Here is a 25,836-nt window from a genome sequence, read left to right on the forward strand (position 1 = left end):
GATATGAATATAATAGAGGGAAACATTTCAAGTGGGAAAAATATATCTAAAAACAAAGATGATGTGACTTACCAAACAAAAGAGCTGGCAGGTTGATAGACACACAAACAAACACAAACATACAAACAAAATTCAAGCTTTTGCAACCAACGGTTGCTTCATCAGGAAAGAGGGAGGGAGAGGGATAGACGAAAGGATGTGGGTTTTAAGGGAGAGGGTAAGGAGTCATTCCAATCCCGAGAGTGGAAAGACTTACCTTAGGAGGAAAAAAGGACAGGTATACACTCGCACACACACACACACACACACACACACACACACACACATATCCATCCACACATACACAGACACAAGCAGATTCCTTACCCTCTCCCTTAAAACCCACATTCTTTCGTCTTTCCCTCTCCCTCCCTCTTTCCTGATGAAGCAACTGTTGGTTGCAAAAGCTTGAATTTTGTGTGTATGTTTGTGTTTGTTTGTGTGTCTATCAACTTGCCAGCACTTTCGTTTGGTAAGTCACATCATCTTTGTTTTTAGATATAAGTAGAGAATTAATTTTATTGCTTACATACTTCTCAACAACTCCTTTTTCCATATTTTATCTACAATGGGCTGCTACTCTACAGTCTTCCATATTTAACATAATGGTTACTGTAGTTTAATGGTGCTTAGACAGATGTACTATATTAACTTTCATTTTATATTCTGTATGATATAAAGAGATATATAAAATTATTTTGTGTGTGACACTTCTTTTATCTGGACCTATTTTCAGGCAGTCTGTCTGAGTGAGGTATTTAATCTAGAAGAGGCAGGCTTCTGCCATTGGTAGAATCCCTATATTTTCACCTGTCAATTCAGCTAATCTCTCTCTCTCTCTTTCCTGTTAAGGTGTAGACCATGTTCCAGTATTCCCATTTCCCAATAACAGCAACTGGTAAAGCTTCAGCTGATCTCCATGTAAAGTCAGTAACTCAGCCAACTCCTGGTTAGCTCACCTGGTGGCTTTGTTCATCCATAATCAACTGTGCAACTGCAGAACCTCAAAAAGGCACACATTTGTGTGTGTTACTACACCTGGCTTCTACAAATCACTCTTGATATTGAACTCTCTGTTGTTAGCCAGGCTGCTGCCAGATCCCACAAGTTTCAATACCTGGTCCTCCCCACTCTGAGTTTTCTTCTGTGACTCAATATCTTCTGTTACTTGGCCAAAGTTTGCACAACTTGTTACGATACTTACAACCTGGTACCTGACCATAGTTTTTCCTAAATGTGTTGGCTTATTCCTTACCCATGACTGTTACCTAGCAGAAAGGCCATTCTTTGTTTATACTACTTATTTTCCAACTTTGTTCTTAAATTTTTATCAGTGGTCTACTGTGCTGCTCTGCTTTCTTCTACAGCTGAATGAAGCCCATCCCTTTTAACAGGAAACAGGCTATATCTATTCTTTAACCCAACAGTAACAGAACCAGTTGAAATCTTCCTTTTCTCTATCATTCTCTCTCTCTCTCTCTCTCTCTCTCTCTCTCTCTCTCTCTCTCACACACACACACACACACACACACACACACACACACACACACACACACACACACTTTTTTTCTTACACACATCTCACTCCCCCCCCTTCAAACCCCCAAGCCCCAAAACCCCACACCTAACTGCTCTAATTCAAATTTTGTAGCCTCAATAACTTCCTGAAGGGCACAAATTTTTGCCTCTTGTTTTGAAATCATCCAGTCTTTTACTAATTACAAATAAACTACATATTCAATGGAATGCTTGACAAAAAATCATTTCTTCTGCCCCACCACTTTTGCCTCTGCGAAACTGCAATTCACAATCACCATTTATCAATGTAACTATTAAATAAACCATGGTAGTATGCAAATTTGTCATCCGTGGTTATATTGTTATGAATAATTACACTGACATATGTGTTGCAGATATGCATAAACAAATTTGGCCTATTGGTCACAAATTCTAATGCTGTATAATTTTACATAAATTTAACAAAAATTAATTTCACATTAAATCCTGCATGTAGATACTAAGTACTCTGATACTAGCCTCTTACATGAAATAGGAATGCAAACTAATAAGTCAAGATGATGTGTACTGTAAAGAAATTTAAAACTGAGTGGGCAACATTCCTTCTTATGAACATTCCACTTTTAACGAGTAAGATGCCTGGGAATGTGAAACTTATGTGCTATAAACTTGAAAGACAGTAATAAACTTCTTTACTATGTAATATTGATGAAATTATCAAATAAACCTGATTAATAACTAATTTACTGTATTGCAAACTGACCATCTTATCTGCAACTAAAGATAACCTTAATAAGAGCTGACCTTATCAGATGATGGAGAAAAGTCAGCTTATATTTTTTTAAATATTTTAAAAATTGTTACAAAATCTTTTAATCATCTTGACAACAAAATATACATTACATTACAATTGATTGCTAGTTTTGGTTGCTAAATAACGATCTTACTATCTGAGAAAACATCATAAACAGAAAATTGCATTAGAATAAGCTGACTTCAGTACAATTCAAGGTAATTAATGTTAAACAGGAATTGCATAGCACTCATGATACATACACTGTAGGCTAGAATGTTACTGTCTAATGATATATCTTGGTGCTATGTAAAGAAATTGAAAATACTTGTCAGATCAATGTGAACAATAAATGAACTGGTTCAAATGTGTTCTGCACAGAAGACTGCAACTTGCACTGCTATATTCCTCACAGCCATCTGCATGTGTGCATCATCATTAGCTTCACTGCATAGAAAAACTGGGGGAGGTGACAGATCAATCACATTGGCACACCATTGGCTTCTAATAGTTATTTTAATTTTTAGCTTTTGCCTGCAACATCACCTGTGTGGACCTCAAACTTGCATGAATTTTGAAAATTTCTGATGTTTTTTATCAGTGGGGAAAAACTGATTTAAAAAACTGAAGGTGAAGCTGTCAAAAGGGTCTAACGGTAAAAAATTTATGTGTTTGCAAGCAAAGACACAGATATTTGAAGTATGAAACATCAGTAGACTTGGAAATGATCAACCTAGTGTTGTATTTAAAGAAATTACGAAAATTAAAAAATTTCTTGATAGAAAATACTTTATATTTTGCCCATGGAAGCAATTTTAAACAGATTGTGTGAACTAGTGACCATTCAGAAAGCTGTGTAGAGTTTTCCATGTGAGAAACAGTTTGTCCTGAGGTCAATGCCAGTGGCACAAAGCATCTGTCGTTGCAACTTACTGATGATCATGGCAAAGCTTACACTCACAGGAAACTACATGTGTTTAAATTGGAAAAAGAAATTGTTGGTAATGAGGGGTATGCATGATATACAAACTATTTCAACGACTCCATAGACCATGAGAATTTCAGCTTATGTAATAGTTTTACAAAGTGACACCACTTTAAGGCAAATTGCATTACACAGTTTTGAAGGAGTTAAGTTCTGAAGAAGCAAAATCAGAATACCTACTTTTAGAGTGATGTTATGCATGGGGAGTCTGCCTGCAGAAAGTGAGTTAAGAAACTCTACCAGATAAGTGGTAGCATTAGTCCAGTCCAGGAATGTACTTAAGGATTGATATACCACCTCACTACCATCAATTTTTTCCCAAATGCTCTGGTTTATAGCAGCCACTTGATCATTTTTGGGCATCAGTATTGCTCATTCACAAGACCAAAAATTCTTTTCACACTTAATTCAGTATGTGTCTCCATAAATGAACTGAATAAGTTCCTCTACTGAAGGAACAATAAAGCAAAGACTCTTTGGCAGAGTAACTATCCAATTCGATTCGGGCAATACACCCTTGCCAATTTTTAATAAAATGTCTGAGAATTATTGTGCATGGGGATTGCCATCCAATGGAGCCCTCATCTTCCATGTCATACCCAATTTCTGAACCCAAGGCCAGAGCATGGAGTATCTGAGCCATGCACTCACCTAATCTGCTCTAGTTTCTCAAGTCTGGCAGAAATCACTGAAAAATAAAACAGTGAAACCTTCCATAATGCAGTTAGTTTCACTGGACTTCTTGCAGAGTGACTCATTGCTACCAAGGCTTTTCTGTGTGCCATGGTGCATTAATCTGAAACAATTTGGCTACACTCTGCAAGGATCTTTGACTTGTTGGTTGCTATTTCTTGATACTGCACAAACTGGGGTCTAATTTTTTGTCTGTGTTTAAAGGTATCTTGAACATAATGTGCACGGTTTTCCCTCAAGGGAGTAAGGTAGTAGCAGTCCCAGAAGATGTAACAGTAATGCTATTTTCCTTTGAAATCTGATTTCAGCCTGTAGTAATTGAATTGAAAAGATTTTGCCTGTGCTACCAATGGCATAAAGGAAAAAGATTCACCCTGCTGTTGATTAACACTCCATAATACTTTGTCACACACTGACTTTTGCTCATTGAAAAGTATCTTAAATTATTATTAATGATCTCAGCTATTGCAGTAGAACTATAATTTGTCACTGCAGCATACTCCTGACTAACTCACAGACTGTCAATGGTTTCCTGAAGTTCTGGAAGACTGTAATAACTAAAAGAATTGCTATCAATGGAAATAGCAATATCTTGTAGTGAGCAAAGGGAACATTTGACAGTAATCTCATTGGATTCTGCTCCATTATCTCCATAAGTGCACCCACCCAAAAAATGAACATTTTATAATAGGTGCCCCTGACATTTCTCCCACAATGGCACAGGATGGAAAAGTCCACAGAACACCATCATAGCTGCAACCAAATGGCACAATGGACTAGTACTTTCACTGATTATGGTGTCTTCAAGTATTTCATCCCAATTTTGGTAATCATCTAGCAGACACATTGCACTGCAACTTGCATGAAATGTTGAACGTTCACTGCAAGCCGTGTGAAACATTGAATGTTTAATGCTATTTACAGTTCTCAGAAATGTGAAAGATGTGTCTCTACAGGCTGTGTGAAGTAAAGAACATGAGTAATAGCATTCACTGTTACTTGGATGGATAGTGCACACAGTGCCTAATGTGGGGTCCTGATAAATGCACAGAAACCCTTTCACTGGTTGACCATATTAGCATCTATTGAAAACGCCTCTTTGTTTGTTATAAGTGTAGTGGGATGGCACATCATTGTACATAAGGGTTTGAGCAAAATTATCTTCCTGAAAGAGATTAAAATAAGCTAAGAATGTGGTATGGTGAGGATTTTCTAAATGTTCCTGCACATCTTCAGGACAGAAATAGACTCACTGTCTGTTTTCTAAGGGAATATCTAAGTGTATAATGGCAGGATGGTGTTCATCACTAGGGAATCATAGTATCTGCCTAATTGCTTCTGAGGTACTAATGTAGCAACCCGACTGATATTTAGTCACCTCATCACGATCAGCATCTGAAAACAAAATATCATCTAGTTGTTTCCGTTATTCACACATTTGCAAATGTGTCTGATCATCTCTACACTAGTGCTGTATTTGACACTCAGGTGAGCTTCAAATTACATGAAAGTATTGGTGAATACATTACTACTCACTGACTGTCTACTGCAACACACTCACAGTGTATAATAGCTTCAGCTGTGAAACCACAATTTAGAGGTGTCTGGCAGCAGTAGAATGAATACCTGTTTTCATCAGTAATATTTTCACCAGTAAACATTCGATCAGTGAAGCTTTTTTGGAAACCTCTTCATGCAATAGCCTTGTTTCATGAAAGGTGAAATGGTATTTAATGAGCTACAAGGATCATGTATCCCATTAGTTTAGAAAATCCTGTGCAGAATGGGGTCTGTGTTGGAATATCGTATTTCAGTGCTAATAACTCAATCAATGTTGTTTGCCTACTTTCTGTTTCAGCAGCAAAAAGGTGTGCAAATAAGGCAAATCATGTTTTTGCCTTCACCACTCTATTGAACACATTTAGCACCACACTGATCCCGATCCCTTTTCTTTTGTAAAAACAGGGAAGAAGAAGAATCCATCAGGTGTTCTTGTTTAAATTGAAGTACTTGAGAAATCAAGTCAGGTCTGTTGTAGAATGCCTGGCTGGCAAACAAGTTTCTCTCTATCTTAGGGCCACTTTGGACTTGTGGTTGTAGTAATAATCAAATCTGTACTGCTATATTTTCTGCCACAGCAAAATGCACCCTGAGCACCTCGGCCATATACCTGGAGGCACTGGTAAATGTGGAAGTTTTTAGTTTCAAAATCTTGCTGTAAAACAATTATAAGATGATGCAATTTTTTGCATGTAATTGTCTCTGATGATTGCAGATGAATACAGCTTTAATTTTTGGATACACATCTACTAAAAATTGGCCTTAAATCAATGTAAATAGGTATGTTTGTTCTCACATAGCTGGATTTAAAAAAATGTAGAACTGCACCGTAGATGTTTTTTGTTAAATTTTGGAGCACCTGTGCATGGCTCAACATTATACACAATAAAATTGTAGCTGTTGTCACCTTGATAAAACGTTCTAGGATACTGTAATGACTTATAAGCATGATGTATTTCATTGATTCTCTGAAGACGATTATGATGAGTATGTAACACCAAGTCTCTCCCATCACAGCTCTGGTCTACTAGTTGGTGCATAATAGTGACTCAGGTGAGGTCCTCTTGGTCTTTTTTCAGCTGTAATTATTTGTAATTATCAAACAATGGAAATGCCGAGGTATGAATATCAACAATGTAGGCTCTGGATTTGGTGGAAAGTTGAGTCAAAACATCGCCATAACACTGTTGTTAACCCTTCCATCGAAACCCTCAGCTCCACAGAAGTTTCAGCCTATTCAAACACCTCACCTTTAGCTCTACGCACAAATTTAACCATGTTGAGCTTGTCAAAGACCTATTCCCCTTCTCCCAGATCCTGCAATGCAAACAATTCTTTGGTACCAATCCCTCCAACTAAAACCTCTCTAATTCCAACACTGAATTCTGTCTCTTCTAGTTCATACTACCATCCGACCGTGATCTTCCATCCTCCTGCCTGACCACCCACTGGTCACCTACCAGGAATTCCCTATCTCCAACTTAGCTTCATCATCCTTTCCCAAGTCCCTTCCTCAGAATATAAACTTTTCAGTAGAAGAAAGAACAGCCATACAAAAACTCAAAACAAATCATTACTTAATCATCCTATCAGCAGAAAACATTTCCACTGCTGTTGATGTGAATGACAATGACTACCTGGCAGAAGGCCTCTGCCAACTATCTGACTCCTCCACTTATAAAGTCTGTCAGAGTGATCCCATCCCAGAAGTCCAACACAACCTCCAGTCCCTGCTTGAAGAATCAGGCTCTTCCCAGAACATCTCCTATGAATCACTTTCCCTCGTTAATGCTACAACACTCCACACACCCACGTTCTACATGCTTCCCAAAATCCACAAACCCGACAATCCTGGACACTCCATTGTGGCTGGTTATTGTGCCCACACTGAAAGAATATTGGACCTCACTGACCAACACCTCCAGCCTATTGCCTGTAATCTAGCCTCCCATATTAAAGACCCCAAACACTTCCTTCACTAACTCCACCATCCCTACACCTTTACTACCTGGATCTCTATTCATCACAGTTGACACCACCTCCCTATACACCAAACCAACAACCCTCATGCCAATGGTCTTAGTGCTATTGAACACTACCTTTCTCAATGGCTTTCAGACTCCAAATCCACTATGTCGTTCCTCATATTCCTTACTTATTTCATCCTAACCCACAACTGATTCTCATTTGAAGGGAAAACATATAAACAAATCTGTGGCAAAGCCATGGGCACCTGCATGACATCCTCTTATGCAAATATTTTTATATGCCATCTAGAGGAGATCTTCCTAGCCTCCCAAAACACCAAACTCCTAGTCTGGTTCAGATACTTCAGTGATATCTTCATGATCTGGACCCAGGGCCAAGACACCCTGTTTTCATTACTTCACAACCTCAATGCCTTCTCTCACATCTGCTTCACATTGCCCTCTCAATCCAGCGTTCCACCTTCCTAGACATTGAGCTCCTCCTCCCTAATGCTGCCATCTGCACCTCTGTTCACATTAAATTTGCCAACCACCAAAATTATCTGCATTTGGACAGCTGTCATCCGTTTCACAACAAAAAATACCTCCCATACAGCCTCGCCACCAAGGCAGTGACAAAAATTCCCTTGCTCAGTATGCTGAGGGTCCCACCAAAGCCTTCACAGACAGGCATTATTCCCGAGACCTATGCTGCAAACAGATCTCCCATGCCATTTCTCCTCACACCCTCAATCCTCCCACCACCCACAAGAACCAGCTGCAAAGGAGTGTTCCCTTCATCACCCACTACACCCTGGACTGGAGTGATTGAAACATGTCCCTCATGTCATGATGATTACCTATCATCATGCCCTGAAATGAGGGGCAGCCTGCCCTAGATACTTCCCACACCTCCTAAAGTGGTGTTCCATTGCCCAACCAACCACCACAATGTCCTAATCATTCCTTATGCCACTCCTAATCCAAATCCCTTGCCACAAGGATCATTTCCCTGTAGAAGATACAGGTGCAAAACCTGCCCAAACCACCCACCCGTCACTTCCTACTCCAGTATTGTCACAGGTTTACTCTACCTGATCAGGATATGGACCACCTGTGGAAGTAGCCACATCTTTTATCAGCTCTGCTGCAATCATTGCACAGCTTTCTATATTGGTATGACTACCAACAATCTGCCCAGCTGGATGAATGATCACCAAACTGTGGCCAAGAGCAAAGCAGACCCCTTCTGTCACAACATGTAGCTGTACACTTTACACTTAATTTCAATGGCTGCTTCACTACCCTAGCAATTTGGATTCTTACCTTCACCACCAGCTTTTCTTAACTGCACACATGGGAGTTATCCTTACAACACGTTCTATGCTCCCCAACCCTCCACTCAACAGTTTTCACCCACTCTGTTCTATCATCTCCTCCTCATTCTCATCCCCCTCTCTGTTCATTTGCAGCCCTCTGCCTGCCCTTATTTCTTCACTCCTCTTCTTTTTTGCTCCGTTTTCCCCCAATTCCCTGCTCCACAACCTCCTGATGCTGCACCTGTTGGCAGTCCAGTCCCCGTACTCTCCACCAGACAGTGTTCGTCTCCCTCCCCACTGGTAAAATACTGTCCCTCCCCCTTCCCTTCCACCTCTAGATTGTTGCTTGCATCACATAAGATAGTTGCATTCTGGCCCGAGATGCTAGAGTTGGCGAACATGTGTGCATGACGTGTGCTTGCTTGTGTGTGTGAATGATGTGTGTCTCTCTTTTACTGATGAAGACTGTGGCCAAAGGCTTTATGTAGGTGTCTTTTAAATGCGCTTATCTGCAACCTGACATATATTCTTTATGGTAAGAATATTGTAATTGTTGCACTCATCATTTGGAGCTGGTTGAAGTGCCACTGTAAAGCTCTTGACATATAGGTTTACACGATGTAGCACAATTTGCAGGCTTCTTAGCAAACCTGAGTTTAAACTTGTAATATGCTGTTGCCCAATATTTGCCTGGTCTTGATAATTATCAAAAAAAACTTCAAAAACCTTGGAACATCTACTGGCAGAAAAGAGCCAATCAGTTGATACATGTAGCCCTGCAAGGCTTGAACACCCCTTCAGTAATATGATTCAGTCCAAAAGAAGTCATTTGGAAAGCCTTATTGTAGGCCCTTAAGTTCTCCAAGAAGTACTACAAAAGCACAAGCACATGTTCTCCATTTAATAACTGTGCTGAATGCTTCTCTCATTGCTCTCCTTATGCTCATTTCGCTTCCTTCAACTTTGTTTGTCAGCTAAGTTTTTACTTATCTTGAATCTGAGATGAAGTGCTCTTTGTTGACTTAGCATTTCTCTAACTTGGCTATTAAACCATGGTGGATGTTTTCAGTGGAGAGAGGGTCACAGCTAAATCAACAAGGCATAGCCTTTAGTTTATGATGATCTGCTATTCTTACCTAGGTGACGAGATAATTTTCTTGCAGCCTCCCAGTGAACATGAGATTTATTTACACACTGTGTTGAACAAGTTAGCAGCACATGGCGTAATCAATACCATTATATGCCAACTACAGTAATCACACATTACTTTCATTGGATATTTGGTTGATGCTTCAGGAATATACCCCATGCTGGAGAAATGGGAACAAATCTACCTCCTCCTCCCCCCCCCCCTCCCCCTTTCCCACCATCCCTCAGACAACCACAAACTACAACACTACAACATTTACTCAGAGTCATCAGTTATCAGTTTTTACAGGCATCATCTCCCATCCCACACACTGCTGAAACTCTCTTGCCTCTGACCTAGCCACTGCATGGCAATAACACCACCAACAAACAACACCTGATGTGAATGCTTGAAAGATTAAATCTAATCTCACACAGGCTGTCATCCTTACCCTTATATTGTGGGATGTGTACTTTGTGATCACTGCAGATGCCAGCAACCACACAATTGATGTGGTTCTGCAAGAATAGATTGCCGGTGAAACAAAAGACTGCATTTCTTCTCTCAAAAGCAAACCGATACTCAGAAGAAGCGGCTGACTCTTGATAGTGAGCTCCTGGCCATCTACAAGGCAGTCAACTATTTCCAGGATAGCACTGAAGGATGCACTCTAATCATTTACGTTGACCACAAGCCTCTCACAGATGCAATCAGAAACTCTTGTGTTAGCAACACACAAAGGCATGCATCCTACTGCGACCTCGTTTTGGAATTTACTAGTGACATCAGACATGTCTGTGTTTGGAAAATATAGTCATGGACTACCTGTTTCATTTACTGGCCACATCAACTCAGCTGGACTTTGATCTACTCACTGATCCCACAGATCCTGACCTACAACAACTACACACCAGAAAAAACACTGGGCTACAGCTACAACAGAACACACTGCCAGGACCCATCAAACCTGTTTGGTGTGATGTGACATGTTTGACTTGCTGCACAATCTTGCACATCTTTATGTATGTCCCACCCTCAAATTAGTCATGGAACTCATGTTAAGCATGATTGCACTGAATGGACCAGGGCCTGCATCCCTTGTCAACTTGTCAACAGGCAAAGCTTGGACTTTACAATCGCCCCCCCCCCCCCCACCCCCCCACCCTCCCTCATCCAAAAGGGGGATTTTCAACATTTTCACATTTATTTAGTCAGGCCACTCCCTGAGTAACAGGGATAATTGACCGCACAACACATTGGGTTGAGGCCAACCTGCTACTGAACATTCCAACTGACACAGTCGCCAAGGCCTTTGTTTGCATCTGGATTGACAGGTTCAGCTGTCCTACATTGCTGATGACAGACCAAGACTGAAAATTTTAGTCTCTTGTTCAACAAAGTGCACCAGCTTTTTGGGTGTCATCATTTTCCCCACAACTGCTTATCCCACCCTGTCAAATGACCTAATGAACTGATGGCACCACATGCTCAGGGCACCATTAATCTGCCACTCACAGTCATGGACCAATGCCCCACATGGGTACTTTCAGGAATTAGGACTGCTTTTAAAGAAGATTTGAATGCCTTGCTTGCTGAGGTCTATATGGTCAGCTGCTCTGTTTGTCACTCAAGGTGTACACACACTGGATGATAAGTTGCTGGAACTAGTGCAGCAGGCAAGTGAGCATGTATGCAACATTTGTGTGCCATTGCCTACCCATCATGCAAAGCCTACGACATTTGTTCATAAGAACTTAAACACCTGCTCTCATACTATACTGTGCACAGGTGTCTTGAAGCTGGCTTTGCACCCCCACTACAGTGGCCAACACCACTTAGTCAAGCAGGACAGCTACACATTTGACATTATCATCTTAGGAAAGACCATTGCAGTGCCCTTAAACAGACTAAGGCCTGCATGGACATTAGCTGACTCCTTGCATGCGTGCCCTGCATAGGCAACTCCACAGCAAACAGACAATTACTACAGGCACAACTAAATATGAGTGACTTTCTGCCAGAAGATATTGATGTCACCCTTCATGGCTCACTGTTAGTCATCTCTGCCCCAGTATAGTCTCCAGGTCAATCAAACATGCCACACCCCTGCCCTCCTTCATCGATACGGTAGGTTTAACATCTCGCTTCATGACAGATGGAGCCCTCATCATCACCAGCCCTGTATATGCTGCTCCCACACCTGATGCTGAGAATGATGCGGCATCTACTACCACCATGCCAGCTTTAGTCATCATGCTGGGTACAATGCCTACTCCTCCATTGTGATGATGATGTCACATCTCCTGCTGCCTTATGAGTCACGGACTATCAAATCATCTACACTGAACCGCTGTCCCCTTCTCCTCAGCCTTCAGCAGTTCCTCTCACTTTGTGCTTTGGCCACGCACTGCACCCACCAGCACAACTTGCCAATTATTACATTTCAGCAATTTACGCTTCCACCACACCGACATCCCACTAGTGCACATAGCTTTCTCCCAAATATTCTGCACTAAAGTGGCGGGGGGGGGGGGGGGGGCTCTGTGGGGAGGTAGCTCTGTGGAGTTGCCCAGAACAATCTCACTGCCCTGAGGTAGCTAAACTAACCTCTATGGACCTGCAGTTAGTTCACTCTGATCAATAATTATGACAACATGCTTTGTACCTTGTAGGGCAGTAAAATATACTTGTATGAAATGGTAGATCTGTTAGTTGTTATTATATGTAACTACTATCTTAAGTACCATACTTCCTACACCTTCACGCCTTCAAGGTGCCCATGTATTATAACTTTTAATTCCATCCTATTTTGTATGTGTGAAATGTTCATGAAATAACTCTGTAACTTATTCACCTCTGCTCTTACTTTAAATTTACACATTTATGTGAGTGTACCAACACCTGAAACAACATATCTAATAACTGGACTAATTTTGTTCATATTTTATTTTTGCACTTAGGACTTTTGTTATACCCTGTGAGTTTTGTCTTTCACTGTCTGGCTCTCATAAGGTACAGATGCCATTCTGCTGTGCTCATTGTAAAGATTATTATGTACATGATAATTAGATTTTCTTAATATAGTAGTAAGTTAAATTTATTCTGCCTTTTATTTCTAACAAATGCCATGCCATTTTTATAGAGTTTTTAATTTGTATGAAGTGTTTGCAGTGGATTACATCTGGAACAGAGGCATTAATGGCACCATGTTAGTGGTCATTAATGACAAACACTTTTCATATTCAGTCATTAATTTTAATTGCATCTTATGCTATACATCGCTGAGGTACATGGATCAGTCATTTTATTTGTATCTTGCAGGATTTTCACCTGAGCTATACAAAGAATGATTCGATCATTTGTCTGCTAACAATGATGTCATCATGCAGCCTACACCAGTTGGGCACAGGTCCCACAAAAATATAAAAGTTTCTGGTGGTGGTTAATTTACCTTATATGTTGCATTCTCAGCTGCACATCAAAGTTGTTATGAATCATTGACTGTATTACTGTGCTGAGCCATACATATTGCAGACAACTATATATGCAACCACCATCTCATGACACATATACTTTTTTCTGAATTTATATTAAATAATTGAAATTACTGTTTTTAACCTATTTAAGGGTACCAAAATGTCAGTATGTATCCATAATTATTAACAGGTACTTCAAGAATAAACCAAAAAGATCTGCTACATTATTGAATAAGAAACAAATTAAAGCAGTAATATGAATGAGAATGAATTCCTGTAAAATTGCTGTGACAGAAGCGGTGACATATTGCACCAAATTTAATGATAATTTCCTAAGAGTGACTGTAAATATTGGAGCTAAATAACAATAGATGGACTGATGTTCATACTTCATATACCACTGTCAGGCCCTAGGGAGGTTAATCCACCCACATTCTCAGACAGAAATCATGTGTTACTACAGGTATGTGTAAAAATAACAGCAGCAGTAATAGCTAATGAATTAAGCATATGCTCTGGATGTTATAGACTTACTTGTAAATCCCTAACTCAGAAACTATGTGATATCTCTCATAACTATGAAATAGTTCACAGATGAATTATTGGAGATTAGCGCCAATGGGCACAATTTTTTGGCAAGTGACCACATTGCCTTCATCAAATGTGCTTACAAACTGTTCATCAGTGACTCTGTTGACGGCAATCTGATCACTTGCCGAAATATTGTGCCTGTTCGTCACTGACTATTTCATCAAGAATAATATTGGTAGAAGTTGAAGAATCACATATACACAAAAGAATAAAACATAAATCACTACCTGCTAATAAACACAGTATTCACAAATAACACATGCTACTTTTACAATAGCCGGAACGGTCTGTTGCTATATGCCACTTGCTATTCTCATGAACAGAAGTTGAAAATGTAATACCTGTCACAGCTAGAGATTCCATCAACTGAAAAACAGAAGAAAATTCTGGAGAAAATAGGTCAACTATAGAATTGAATAGAAATGTTACCTGGAATCATACAATAAAAGATACATAAGAGAAAGGAGAGACAAATATTAACAATGTTGGTTTGAATCCATTCCATTGATTTGATGTACATGAAGTTTTTCATAAATAATGTTACCCTAAATTTTCTCTTGGCATTGAACTCCTGCAGTCGCTTCACTGTGCTGATTAGATGCTTGTAACCACCAGATTCGCCTTGCACCCAAGGATGATTAAGTGCTTCTTCTGCTGAGAGACGACTCAATGGATCCACATGAAGAAGCTGAAACATATATTGTGACATCAGTATGTGTTTTAATCATATTAGTTGAGTCATGTTTATATTTCATGTTCTTGTGAAATGTTTCTTTCAGACCAGTGTGACCCAGTTTCATCATTATTTTTTAAACTGAAGACACCAAGTATGCTAAGACACATTTACATCATGAACAACTTAGGACAGATTTTTACTAAGTATTTTAGAAATTTTTGTTTTGCTTGATGGTTGTCGTTGTTATGGGTGTAGAAGGAAAAGCGTTTCTGAAAAGGAGAAATTCAGTAACATCAAGTATAAATTTAATTATTAGCAAGTCTTTTACGAAAATATTTGCCTGGAGCATAGCCTTGTGTGGAAGTGAAACATAAAAGATAAAGAATTCAGAGAAGAAGAGGATAGGACCTTTTAAAACATGGTGTTACAGAAAATTGATTTAAAGCTGCTCTTCATTCTACTCTATCTTGCACAAGCCTCGTCATGTTTGAAGAACTACTTCAAAATACAACACTTTGAAACTCATTACTGTACTCATCCATTGGTCTCTCTTTTCAGTTTTTACTCCTCATACTTTCCTCCATGTCCTATTAACCAGCCCCTTCTTTTAGTCAAGTTATGCAATTAATTTCTTTTTTCCTCATTTGATTCAGTACCTCCTCTTTAGTAATCAATCTACAGACATAATCTTTAGTATTCTTCTGCAACACCATGTTTCAAAAGATTCATCTGAACTGAACTATTTATCATTCATGTTTCATTCAGTACAAGGCCACACTCTAGACAAATACTTTCACAAAAGTTAAATTTATATTTGATGTTGACAGACTTCTCTTTACAGAAATGCTTTTCCAGCTACAGCCAGTCCACATTTCATATCCTCTCTATTTCAGATACTGTCAGTTACTTTGCTGCCCAAAGTGCAGAACTCATCAAAATTTTTAATGTCTCATTTAAGAATCTAATTCCTACAGTATCATCTGATTTAACTCAAATGCATTCCATTATCCTTGTTTTACTTTCATTGATGTTCATCTTATAACCTCTTCCACACCTGACTGTCAAACTCTGACCGACTATATGTATAGATGTAAATCTGTTCCAGACCTTCACTGTCACCCCAGTCTTAAATGGTCTATCAGACATTCGTGGACAGCACCTCACTCTATGTGACAATAGACCTCTCAAGAAAACAACATCCTCCTGGAAATCAATCAGACTTATGAACAAGGAGTCTCTGGAAATTTTTAACCATAAACTGCAGCATGAAGATTGGAGTTTAGTTAACAGGGCAGATTAACGTTGATGTTTAGTTTAACATATTCATAAATGAATTTTTATCATGTTTTGAAGAAGTTTTTCATAAAAAGTTTGTTAGGAACAATGTTTCCTTGTCCTTAAAGAAACCATTGATCACAAATGGGATTAGACAGTCATGTAAATCAAAAGGGTAACTTTATATTGCAGCTAGAGTGTCCAAGGACACAGAAATAACTATCCACTCTAAAATTTATTGGAAGATCCTAAAGAAAGTGGTTCCAATATCAAAAGCACAGTATTATGAAAAAGAAATTGATAACTCTAATAATAAAATGAAGACTATTTCACATTAAATTATCAGGGAGACTGGAACGAATAAAAAGACCTGTAGACAGCTTCAGAATCACATACAAAGGGAATCTTGTACAAAATCCTGAAATCATAGCTGATAACTTCAATAAGCTCTTCCTGTCAGTGTCTGAATAAATAGATTGCAAGGGTTCTGTGAAAGATACCTTCACATTTATGCAAAACACTGTCCCTCAGAAAATTAGTCAAACACATATAGTAACTGAAATTGAAAGAACAATTACCTGAATAAAAAATAAAAACTGCTGTGGAGTAGACAACATTTTTAGCAAGTTATTCAAATAGTGTTGTGCTTCTGTAAACGATAAACTGCATCACATCTTCAACGCCTCTTTGCAATAAGGAATTATTTCTGAAAGACTTAAGTATTCTTTGCTCAAGCCTCTGTTCAAGAAGTATGATGTTACAAATTTCAGGGCAGTATCTCTCCTGACCTTTTTTTTTAAGATACTTGAAAAAATTATGTATTCTAAAATTTTAGGCCACCTGCATAAATTCAGTATTCATAGCAAAAATCAGTTTGGTTTCCAAAAAAGGTCTCATAACAGAATAAGCAATCAGTTTCCTTTAATTTACATCTATGGTCACAAACTTTTGTTAACAGGTTACTGGTTTCAGTCTTTAATGGCCAGCATCAGATCTGGCATTTTTGCTGCAGATCTGATGATGGTCATTAAAGAACGAAACCAATAATCTGTTAACAAAAGTTTGCGACCATAGATGTAAATTAAAGGAAACTTATTACATATATGGGTCACTGTTTTTCATGACAGTGTTGCAGCTTGTGAAAGAATAAGCAATCTATGCTCTTATAAATATGGCTTTGGAATCTCTAAATGAGAAAATTGTGACAACAAGCTTATTTTGTCATTTATGTAAAGCCTTTAACACTTTGAACTACCAAATACTGTTATTGAAGGCAGACCATTTATGAATACATGGTGTAGCATATAACTCAGTATAGTCACACCTGAAAGGTAGGAAACAGAAAGTAGTCAAACAATGGAAAATCCGGGATGGAATGTAACAATATTAGAGAAGGAAAGTTGCTACTTGCCATATAGCTGAGGTTCTGAGTCACAGATAGCCACAACAAAAAGAATCTCACAATTATAGCTATCAGCCATTAAGATCTTTGTCAATAATTGTCACACATGCACATACACACTCACACAAATGCAACTGCCACACATGACTGTAGTCTCAGGCAACTGAAACCATACTCAGAAAGTAATCTTAGATAGATCAAACAATTTTTGTGCTGACATGGCTTCATCAGAATAGAAAGGCATTAAATGCAGATTGCCACAAGGATCTATTCTTGGTCCTTTACTATTCCTGATATTTATAAATGATTAACTTCATTCTACAATGATATAATGTAAGTCTACCATCTTTGCACATGACACTAACGTAATGGTTAATGGTTGTAAATGTAAAATGTTCAAGACTCTATTAATTATAATCTTATATATTTAATCAAACAGTTTCCTGCTAATGGTCTTTCACTAAACTTTAGTAAGACTAATTTCATTCAGTTCATTTCCAACTGCCAAAATTGAGGAAGAAATAACTGTTAAATCTGACACGCAGGTAACAGAAAGAGTTTCAGTAACAAAGTTCTGAGAGTTAAGACTGACTGTAGAGTAAACTGGTCCCATCATATTTTAGTCTCAGGCAACTGAAACCACACTGCAAGCAGCAGCGTATGTGCATCATGAGAGTGACAACTAGGTGGGAGTAAGGAGGAGGCTGGTGGAGTGGGGAGGGGGGGGGTCTCGTGTGGTGCGGGGAGAGGGACAGTGAAGTGCTGCAGGTTAGATGTTGGGCAGGGGAGAGGTGGGGTGGGGGGGGGGGGGGGGGGGGGAGCAGTGGAAAAGGAATGAAGTAAAAAGACTGGGTGTGATGGTGGAATGACGACTGTTTAGTGCTGGAATGGGAACAGGGAAGGGGTTGGATGGGTAAGGACAGTGTCTAATAATTGTTGAAGCCAGGAGGGTTATGGGAACATATGATGTATTGCACGGAAGTTCCCACCTGCGCAATTCAAAAAAGCTGCTGTCAGTGGGAAGGATCCATATGGCACTGGCTGTGAAGCAGTCATAGAAATGAAGGATGTCATGTTTGGTGGTGTGTGCAGCAATGGGATGGAATCACTGAACAACAAACAACATTGCAAGACATTTGGCGCATGGCCTGTCAGTGAACAATGTCATGTTTGCTGCCAAAAGGTGGCCTAACAGCAGGCACCAGCACATATAATTTCAGTGCTCTGTAACATCATTGTATGATGTTTCCAGAAATAGTTTCCTATCCTCAGTTTGTTCCTCATGACATCCTCTACAGTAACTTGAAGTTTGTTGGTACTTTTTTGTAACACCCTGTATCTTGCTTCCACCTTTCAGCTTTCCCTTCTTTGCTTAATAATAGCTTTCTGCCTGAGCTCTCGATATTCATACAGCTGTTTCCTTTTTCCCAGAGGTTTGGCATTTTTCACCTTCTATCAGTCTCAGTTTTTATAGATCTGTATTTCATTCTGTCTACTTTATAATCTGCACTTTTATATTTTTTTCCTTTCATCTATTATGTTCAACTTTTCTGCATTGTCAAATGATTTCTACTGGGCTTTGTCATTTTGCTTTTTTGGTCCTTCACTGTCTCCACTATTTCATCTCTCAGGTTTACACCTTTGTCTCCTATTGTGTCCCTTACACATACAATCAATTACTGCCTAAATAACATTGTTGAAACTCTCAACAACCTCCAGTTCTTTCAACTTGCCCAGGTCCTACCTTCTTAATTTACTATGTTTTTTCTATTTCTTCAGTTTTAATATGCAATTCATATTCAAAGAATTATCATCAGAATCTACAACTGCCACTGGAAATGTTTTGTAATTTTAAATCTGGTTTAGGAATCTTTGTCTTATGATTATGTTAATCTTTTCGAAGCCTTCTTGTATCTCTACATCTTTTCCACATATACAACTTATTTTAAATGCTTTTTTACCAAGTATTAATGTTGGTTGAATGTCTTTACTATATTGTCGAATATCTAGAAAATCAAATTTCTTACCCAATATGTGCAAGCAACCTGTTAAAGGTTTTTACACTAGATATAAAACTCCAGTCTAAATCCTAAACTAGTACACAGAATCTGTGTGGAAATTATGTTTACTTCCAGCTTTGTGGTTGCGAATTTCACAGTTCATCCAAAATTATGTCTTATCCTGCCACCTGGAATTCATGGAAGTATCTTACTAACAGAAAAGAAAGGAGCATAGGCTAGGCTGCAACTGAGAGATGAAGGAAGGACATATTTGCAGGGAATTCATTTTAGTCAATAACAATGTAGAAACTGTGATAGTATATAAGTTCTTAAACCTCAAGTTCACATTCCCCATACTGTGAATCTTGCCATGGTGAGGTGACTTGTATTCCTTAATGATACAGTTAGCCATCTTGTAGGTGCAACTACAACAGAGGGATATCTGTGGAATGGCCAGACAAAACAATGGTTCTTAAAGGGGAGCAGCAGCCTTTTGAGTATTTACAGAGACAATGGTCTGGATAATTAACTGATATGGTCTTGTAACACTAGTCAATATGGAGTTCCTCTGTTGGTACTGCAAACAGCTGAAAGCAAGGGGAAACAATAGCCATAAATTTTCCTGATGTCATGCAGCTCTACTGTATGGTAAATGATGATGACATCCTCCTAGATAGAAACCTGAGGGATAAAAACAATATTATGAAACTGATAGATTGCTACTCACCATGAAGATGATCCATTGAGTTTGAGACAAGCATAACAAAATACTGATACACATTGTGCTCTTAGCCAAAGCCTTCTTCCAAAATGAAAAGAAAACACTCACATTCATACAGGCAAGCGTACCTCATGCATACATGTTTGTGTGAGGTATGCTTGCTTGTGTGAATGTGTGTGTGTGTGTGTGTGTGTGTGTGCGCGTGGTATTTTTCTTTTGTTTCTTTTCTGAAGAGAGCTTTGGCTGAAAGCTCACGGCTCCATGCTACTCGTCACTCCAGTCATTATAGATCATGATGTTATCACAGTGACAATGACTGTTAAAGTTAATAAATCCCTCAAGAAGACTAGGGGAGTTTTTATGCTGGGAAGAGAAGTTAAAATATTGTTGAACTCATACTTAGACAATGAATGGACATCATTTAGTTCCAGTATGTTGGAAACAGAGTGACCCACAGGGTAGCCGAGAGTGCTAATGCACTGCTTCATGGACTCAGATAGGCACGCTGGCCCTGGATCAATCCACCCAGTGGATTAATGGTGAGGCCAGTATGCCAGCCAGCCAGCCAGCCTGGATGTGGTTTTTAGGTGGTTTTCCACATCCTGCTAGGTGAATGCCAGGCTGTTCCCCATGTTCACTTCAGTTACATGACTCACAGACATTGAACACATTCACACTGTTTCATGGTTTACACAAGACACAGACAGCTGGGGTACAATACTTACGTCTTGGGGGGTTCGGAGTGGTGGCAGGAATGGCATCGGGCCACCCTCTGCAACTAACACTGCCAAATCCGTAATAACAAGGCCAACCCCATGTTGGGGCAGGACAAGGCCCAAAGAAAGAAAGAAAAAAATGTTGGAAACAGAGTGCTTATGGGCAAAGTTAATAAATCCCTCAAGAAAGCTAGGGGGGTTTTTATGCTGGGAAGAGCAGTTAAAGTATTGTTGAAATCATACTTGGACAATGAATGGACATCATTTAGTTCCAGTATGTTGGAAACAGAGTTACCCACCAGAGTATCCAATAGTGCTAATGTGCTGCTTTCTGAACTCAGATAGGCACACTGGCAGCTTCCCAAAGCTGTTTCACAGAGGAAGACTGCACTGTAGTTCCTTCTGTAGATTGTCACACAGATGACAAAATGATAGATATTGAAATAAATTACAGAGGGATAGAAAAACAATTAAAATCACTCAAAAGAGGAAAGGTCACTGGACCTGATGGGATACCAGTTCGATTTTATACAGAGTATGTGAAGGAACTTGCCCCCTTTCATGTAGTGGTGTACAGTAGGTCTCTAGAAGAGCATAGCATTCAAAAAAATTGGAAAAGGGCACACGTCATTCCCATTTTCAAGAAGGGACGTTGAACAGATGTGCAGAACTATAGACCTATGTCTCTAACATCAATCAGTTGTAGAATTTTGGAACACGTATTATGTTTGGGTATAATGACTTTTATGAAGACTAGAAATCTCTGTAGGAATCAGCTTGGGTTTCAAAAAAGATGATCATGTGAAACCCAGCTCATGCTATTTGTCCATGAGACTCAGATGGCCAAAGACTTGGATTCCCAGGTAGATTCCATGTTTCTTGACTTCTGCAAGGCATTTGATACAGTTCCCCACAGTTGTTTAATGAACAATGGAACATATGGACTGTCAGACCAGTTGTGTGATTGGATTGAAGAATTCCTAGATAATAGAATGCAGCATGCCATTCTCAATGGAGAGAAGTCTTCTGAAGTAAGAGTGATTTCAGGGGTGCCACAGGGGAGTGTCGTATGACCATTGTTTGCCCAGTGCTTGAATATTGCTCACCGGTGTGGGATCTGTACCAGATAGGGTTGACAGAATAGATAGGGCAGCATGCTTCATTACAGGATCATTTAGTAATTGCAAAAGCATTACAGAGATGATAGATAAACTCCAGTGGAAGACTCTGCAAGACAGAAAATCAGTAGCTTGGTAAGGGCTTTTGTTGAAGTTTCGAGAACATACCTTCACCGAGGACTCAAGCAATATGTTGCTCCCTCCACCATATGTCTTGCAAAACCACCATGAGGATAAAGTCAGAGAGATTAGAGCCCACACAGAGGCATACCAACAATCTTTCTTTCCATGAACAATGCGAGACTGGAATAGAAGGGAGAACCGATAGAGGTATTCAAGGTATCCTTGGCCCACACCGTCAGGTGGCATATGGAGTATTAATGTAGATGCAGAAAGTTTAAACTGACTGCAAATTGCACTCTGGAGAAGTATGTATCAAGTAGGTGAATTAATAATGGAAAAGACTCACTGTGGTTTACTGATAAAATTCAGAAATATGCTGTAGAGCTTAGAATCTTGCACTCTCAGTTAAAAAAATGATTTGTAAATAATGACAGGGAAAAATTAGTAGAATTTGTGTACGTACAAAAAGACCACACATGAAGCATAAAACTTCCACCTTCATACCTCAGTGAAACATCTTGCTGAGAACCTCAGAAAATTCTGGTCCTATGTAAAATCACTAAGTGCATTGTAGGTTTCTATACAGTCATTCATTGACCAATCTGGTGTGGCAATACAGGACAGCGAAAGGAAAAATGAAGTTTTAAATTTTATGTTTGAAAAATCAGTCATGCAGAAGGATCTGACTGGCAAACAGATTACTGTATGGAGGACATAGAAACAGATATCCCTGGCACTGAGAAGCTATTGAAAGTGTTGAAAACAAATAAGTTGCCAGATCTGGATCAACATCCCAATTTGGTTTTACAGAGAGTACTCTTTGGCATTGGCTCCTTACTTAGCTTGTCTTTATTGAGAACTTCTTCTCCAGTACGAAGTCCCAATGATTGGAAAAAAATGCAGGTGACTCCTACATATGAGAATGGTAAAACAACAGAAGCACAAAATTACAGCTCAATGTTCTTAGCAATGGTTTGCTGCAGAATTAGTGAGCATATTCTAAGTTCAAATATAATAAATTTCCTTGAGACAGAAAAGTTTCTGTTCATGCATCAACAAAGATTTAGAAAGCTTTGCTTTTGCAGAATTCAGCTTGTCCTTTTCTCACATTATAACCTGTGAAATATGCATCAAGGGCAACATGCAGAATCAGTATTCTTGATTCCTGGAAAGCTACTGACACTGCACCACATCGAAAAAAGTTAATGCAGATCTAACCACATGGCGTAGGTTCCCAGATAAATGAGCGGCTTGAAGACGTCTTAAGCAACAGAACACAGTATGTTGTCTTGGACAGTGAGTGTTTGTCAGAGACAAAAGTATCATCATTAGAGACCCATGGAAGTGTGATAGGACTGCTCTTGTTTTCTATTTACAAAAACAGTCTGTCTGATAGGGTGAGCAGCAAGCTGTGATTGTTTGCTGATGATGCTATAATATACAGGAAAGTGTCATCATTGAGTGACTGTAGGAGAATACAGGATGACTTAGACAGAATTTCTGTTTGACAAAAGGCAGCCTGGTATAAATGTAGAGAAATGTAAGTCAGTGCAGATGAGTAGGAAAAACAATTCTGTAATGTCTCAGTACCATATTGGGGTGTTCTGCTTCACACAATTCTTTTCATTAAATGTGTATGCATAATGTTGCAAAGTAATACAAAATGAAATGAACACATAAGGGTGGTAGTAGGGAAGGTAAATGGTTGACTGCAGTCAGAAAAGATAAGAGGAAATTGTGCTCATATGTAGGTGTATAGAGACTCATTTTTCTCTTGCTCCATTTCTGAGTCAGAAAAGAGAAGACTGCTAATGCTAAATGGTACCCTCCATCATGACCTGTGTGGTGGCTTGCAGAGTAAGTATGTAGCTGTGATGGTGGTTTGGTGAAAATAAAGCTAATGATCTTTGGAACTTATCAGCTATGTCTCAAAAGGTAAAACATCTTTGCTCCTCCTTTCCTACATATCATACTCTTCACTGAAAATCAATGTCAGATCATTACTTCTGAAATGTCAACATTATCATCAATTAGTTGATAAATGCAGCTGAAGAATAATCAAATCATTACTGAATTAGGTAAAATACTTTTAAAATATTATAGTCAGTACCTGTGTAATAAGCTCTTTGGCACTGTCAGACACTTCTTCCCATAATGGAGAAGTAAAGTTTGGGGGCTCAAACATGTAGCTATCTCTTTCAGCTTCACTGCTATCATTCCAGTATGGTTCAAAGCCACAAAGCCTGTGAAAGATAAAACACACAATAAGTGATGAAGGCATCATTTATATTTCCCACAAAATTCTTATTGTCACTGATTACCTTATTAAAATATTACCTGTCACCAATATTATGAGTTGTATTGTCTCATGTAAGACTATTTAAAAAAAGGTTCTAAAAATTTTTAATTTTAAAGAAATAAAACTGAAGTACTAGTAGCAATAAGTTTATAACATACAATGTACAAACACAAAACTGTAACATAAATAAAAACTGTACTAAGCTGGGTGACAAACACAAACTACACCTTTTTGTGAAAAAAGCCCCAGATTAAGTGAACACTGAAATATAATGAGATGAACATATAAGTGTACTTAAGATAATGTTAGTGACTAAGACTGGATAGAGAGGGCATTCTTGTAGAACTACTTGGAGCATTAGACCAAGCTCAGATAATGAGGAGGCCTCAAAGAAAGTGACAATCTGTAAATTAATACCAGAATGTCTCTCTAATATTGACACAGTATCAGTTTGTCAGAGATTTTGCTGTGAGCATAATGACTGGGCTCTGGGAAACTGATTTGTCATAGCATGGCAGTATGTCCCATACTGGGCATTTTATTATGACAGTGATGTGTGTGTGGAATCTGTGTAGGGTTAGGGTCAAACATGACAAGTGGGAACTAGATTATGCTATTTGCTAAAATAAGCACCAGCTAAGCTCTGTCTTGTACTGAAAACCTTAATAAACAATAACGCTTGATTCATTGTGATGGAAAGCTGCAACTGTTGTGGACCTTTATGAATCATCAGTGTGAATGCATCTAATGTAGTCCAGACTGGAGGCAAGCCATTGGCTTAGCTTCCACTGTCCAGGAAACACAAATGCTTCAGACTATGACAAAAATGTGGCTGAATGAGTGGTATACTGGGTTGCAAAATGAAGTGTGTTAGGATGAGTACTGCTTCAAGGTGTCATGCTGATAGAATCACATATATATTAGAAGCTAACATGGTGACCATAATTGGGCAGTCTAAAATGTTGAGCTGTATGGCAGACAAACACCAGTTGTTGGTAACAACACGTGATCTCAATGAGAGAGAATGAGGTAATATCCCTCCTTCAGACAATTCCACATTTCACATTTCAACAGGAGACTGCCAAACGTCATATGGTGAGGCTTATGTATGGCTTTTGTAAATAACAATAAGTACTGCTCCTTCTCTGACCAACAAATACACCTGACTGCCCATTACACATTTCTGTGATATTGTTGGTTAACAATTTGTGCATCAGCATCCTTCAAAAGACTCTGTTGATGCTTTCACCTGAAGGGACATTGATTACAAAGATTTCTGAATCTCTTTCATTCCATGATTAGAAGGTCTGATTGCAGCACACAGTGGCCTAATAACACTTCTTCTCAGACATTACACTCAATAAATTCAAAGAAAAATAAAACAATTTTCACACTGGCTGCTCAGTTGAAATGAATACAATACTTTATTCAGTGCT

At 38.9% G+C, this 25,836-nt stretch overlaps 1 protein-coding gene across 1 annotated transcript in view; it reads right to left on the reverse strand.

The window, feature by feature from the left end:
* Positions 1-25,836, reverse strand: part of LOC126281870 (calcium/calmodulin-dependent protein kinase type IV-like) — a 618,086-nt gene that overhangs the window by 17,223 nt on the left and 575,027 nt on the right. Inside the window, exons 8-9 of the mRNA XM_049981147.1 lie at positions 24,212-24,344; positions 14,615-14,758 (exon numbers count right to left, since the gene is read on the reverse strand). Of these exons, the coding sequence (XP_049837104.1) occupies positions 14,615-14,758; positions 24,212-24,344 (277 nt within the window). The remainder of the gene's footprint in view (positions 1-14,614; positions 14,759-24,211; positions 24,345-25,836) is intronic.

This window comes from Schistocerca gregaria, chromosome 7 (assembly GCF_023897955.1).
Source record: "Schistocerca gregaria isolate iqSchGreg1 chromosome 7, iqSchGreg1.2, whole genome shotgun sequence".
Classification (NCBI taxonomy): Eukaryota; Metazoa; Arthropoda; class Insecta; order Orthoptera; family Acrididae; genus Schistocerca; species Schistocerca gregaria.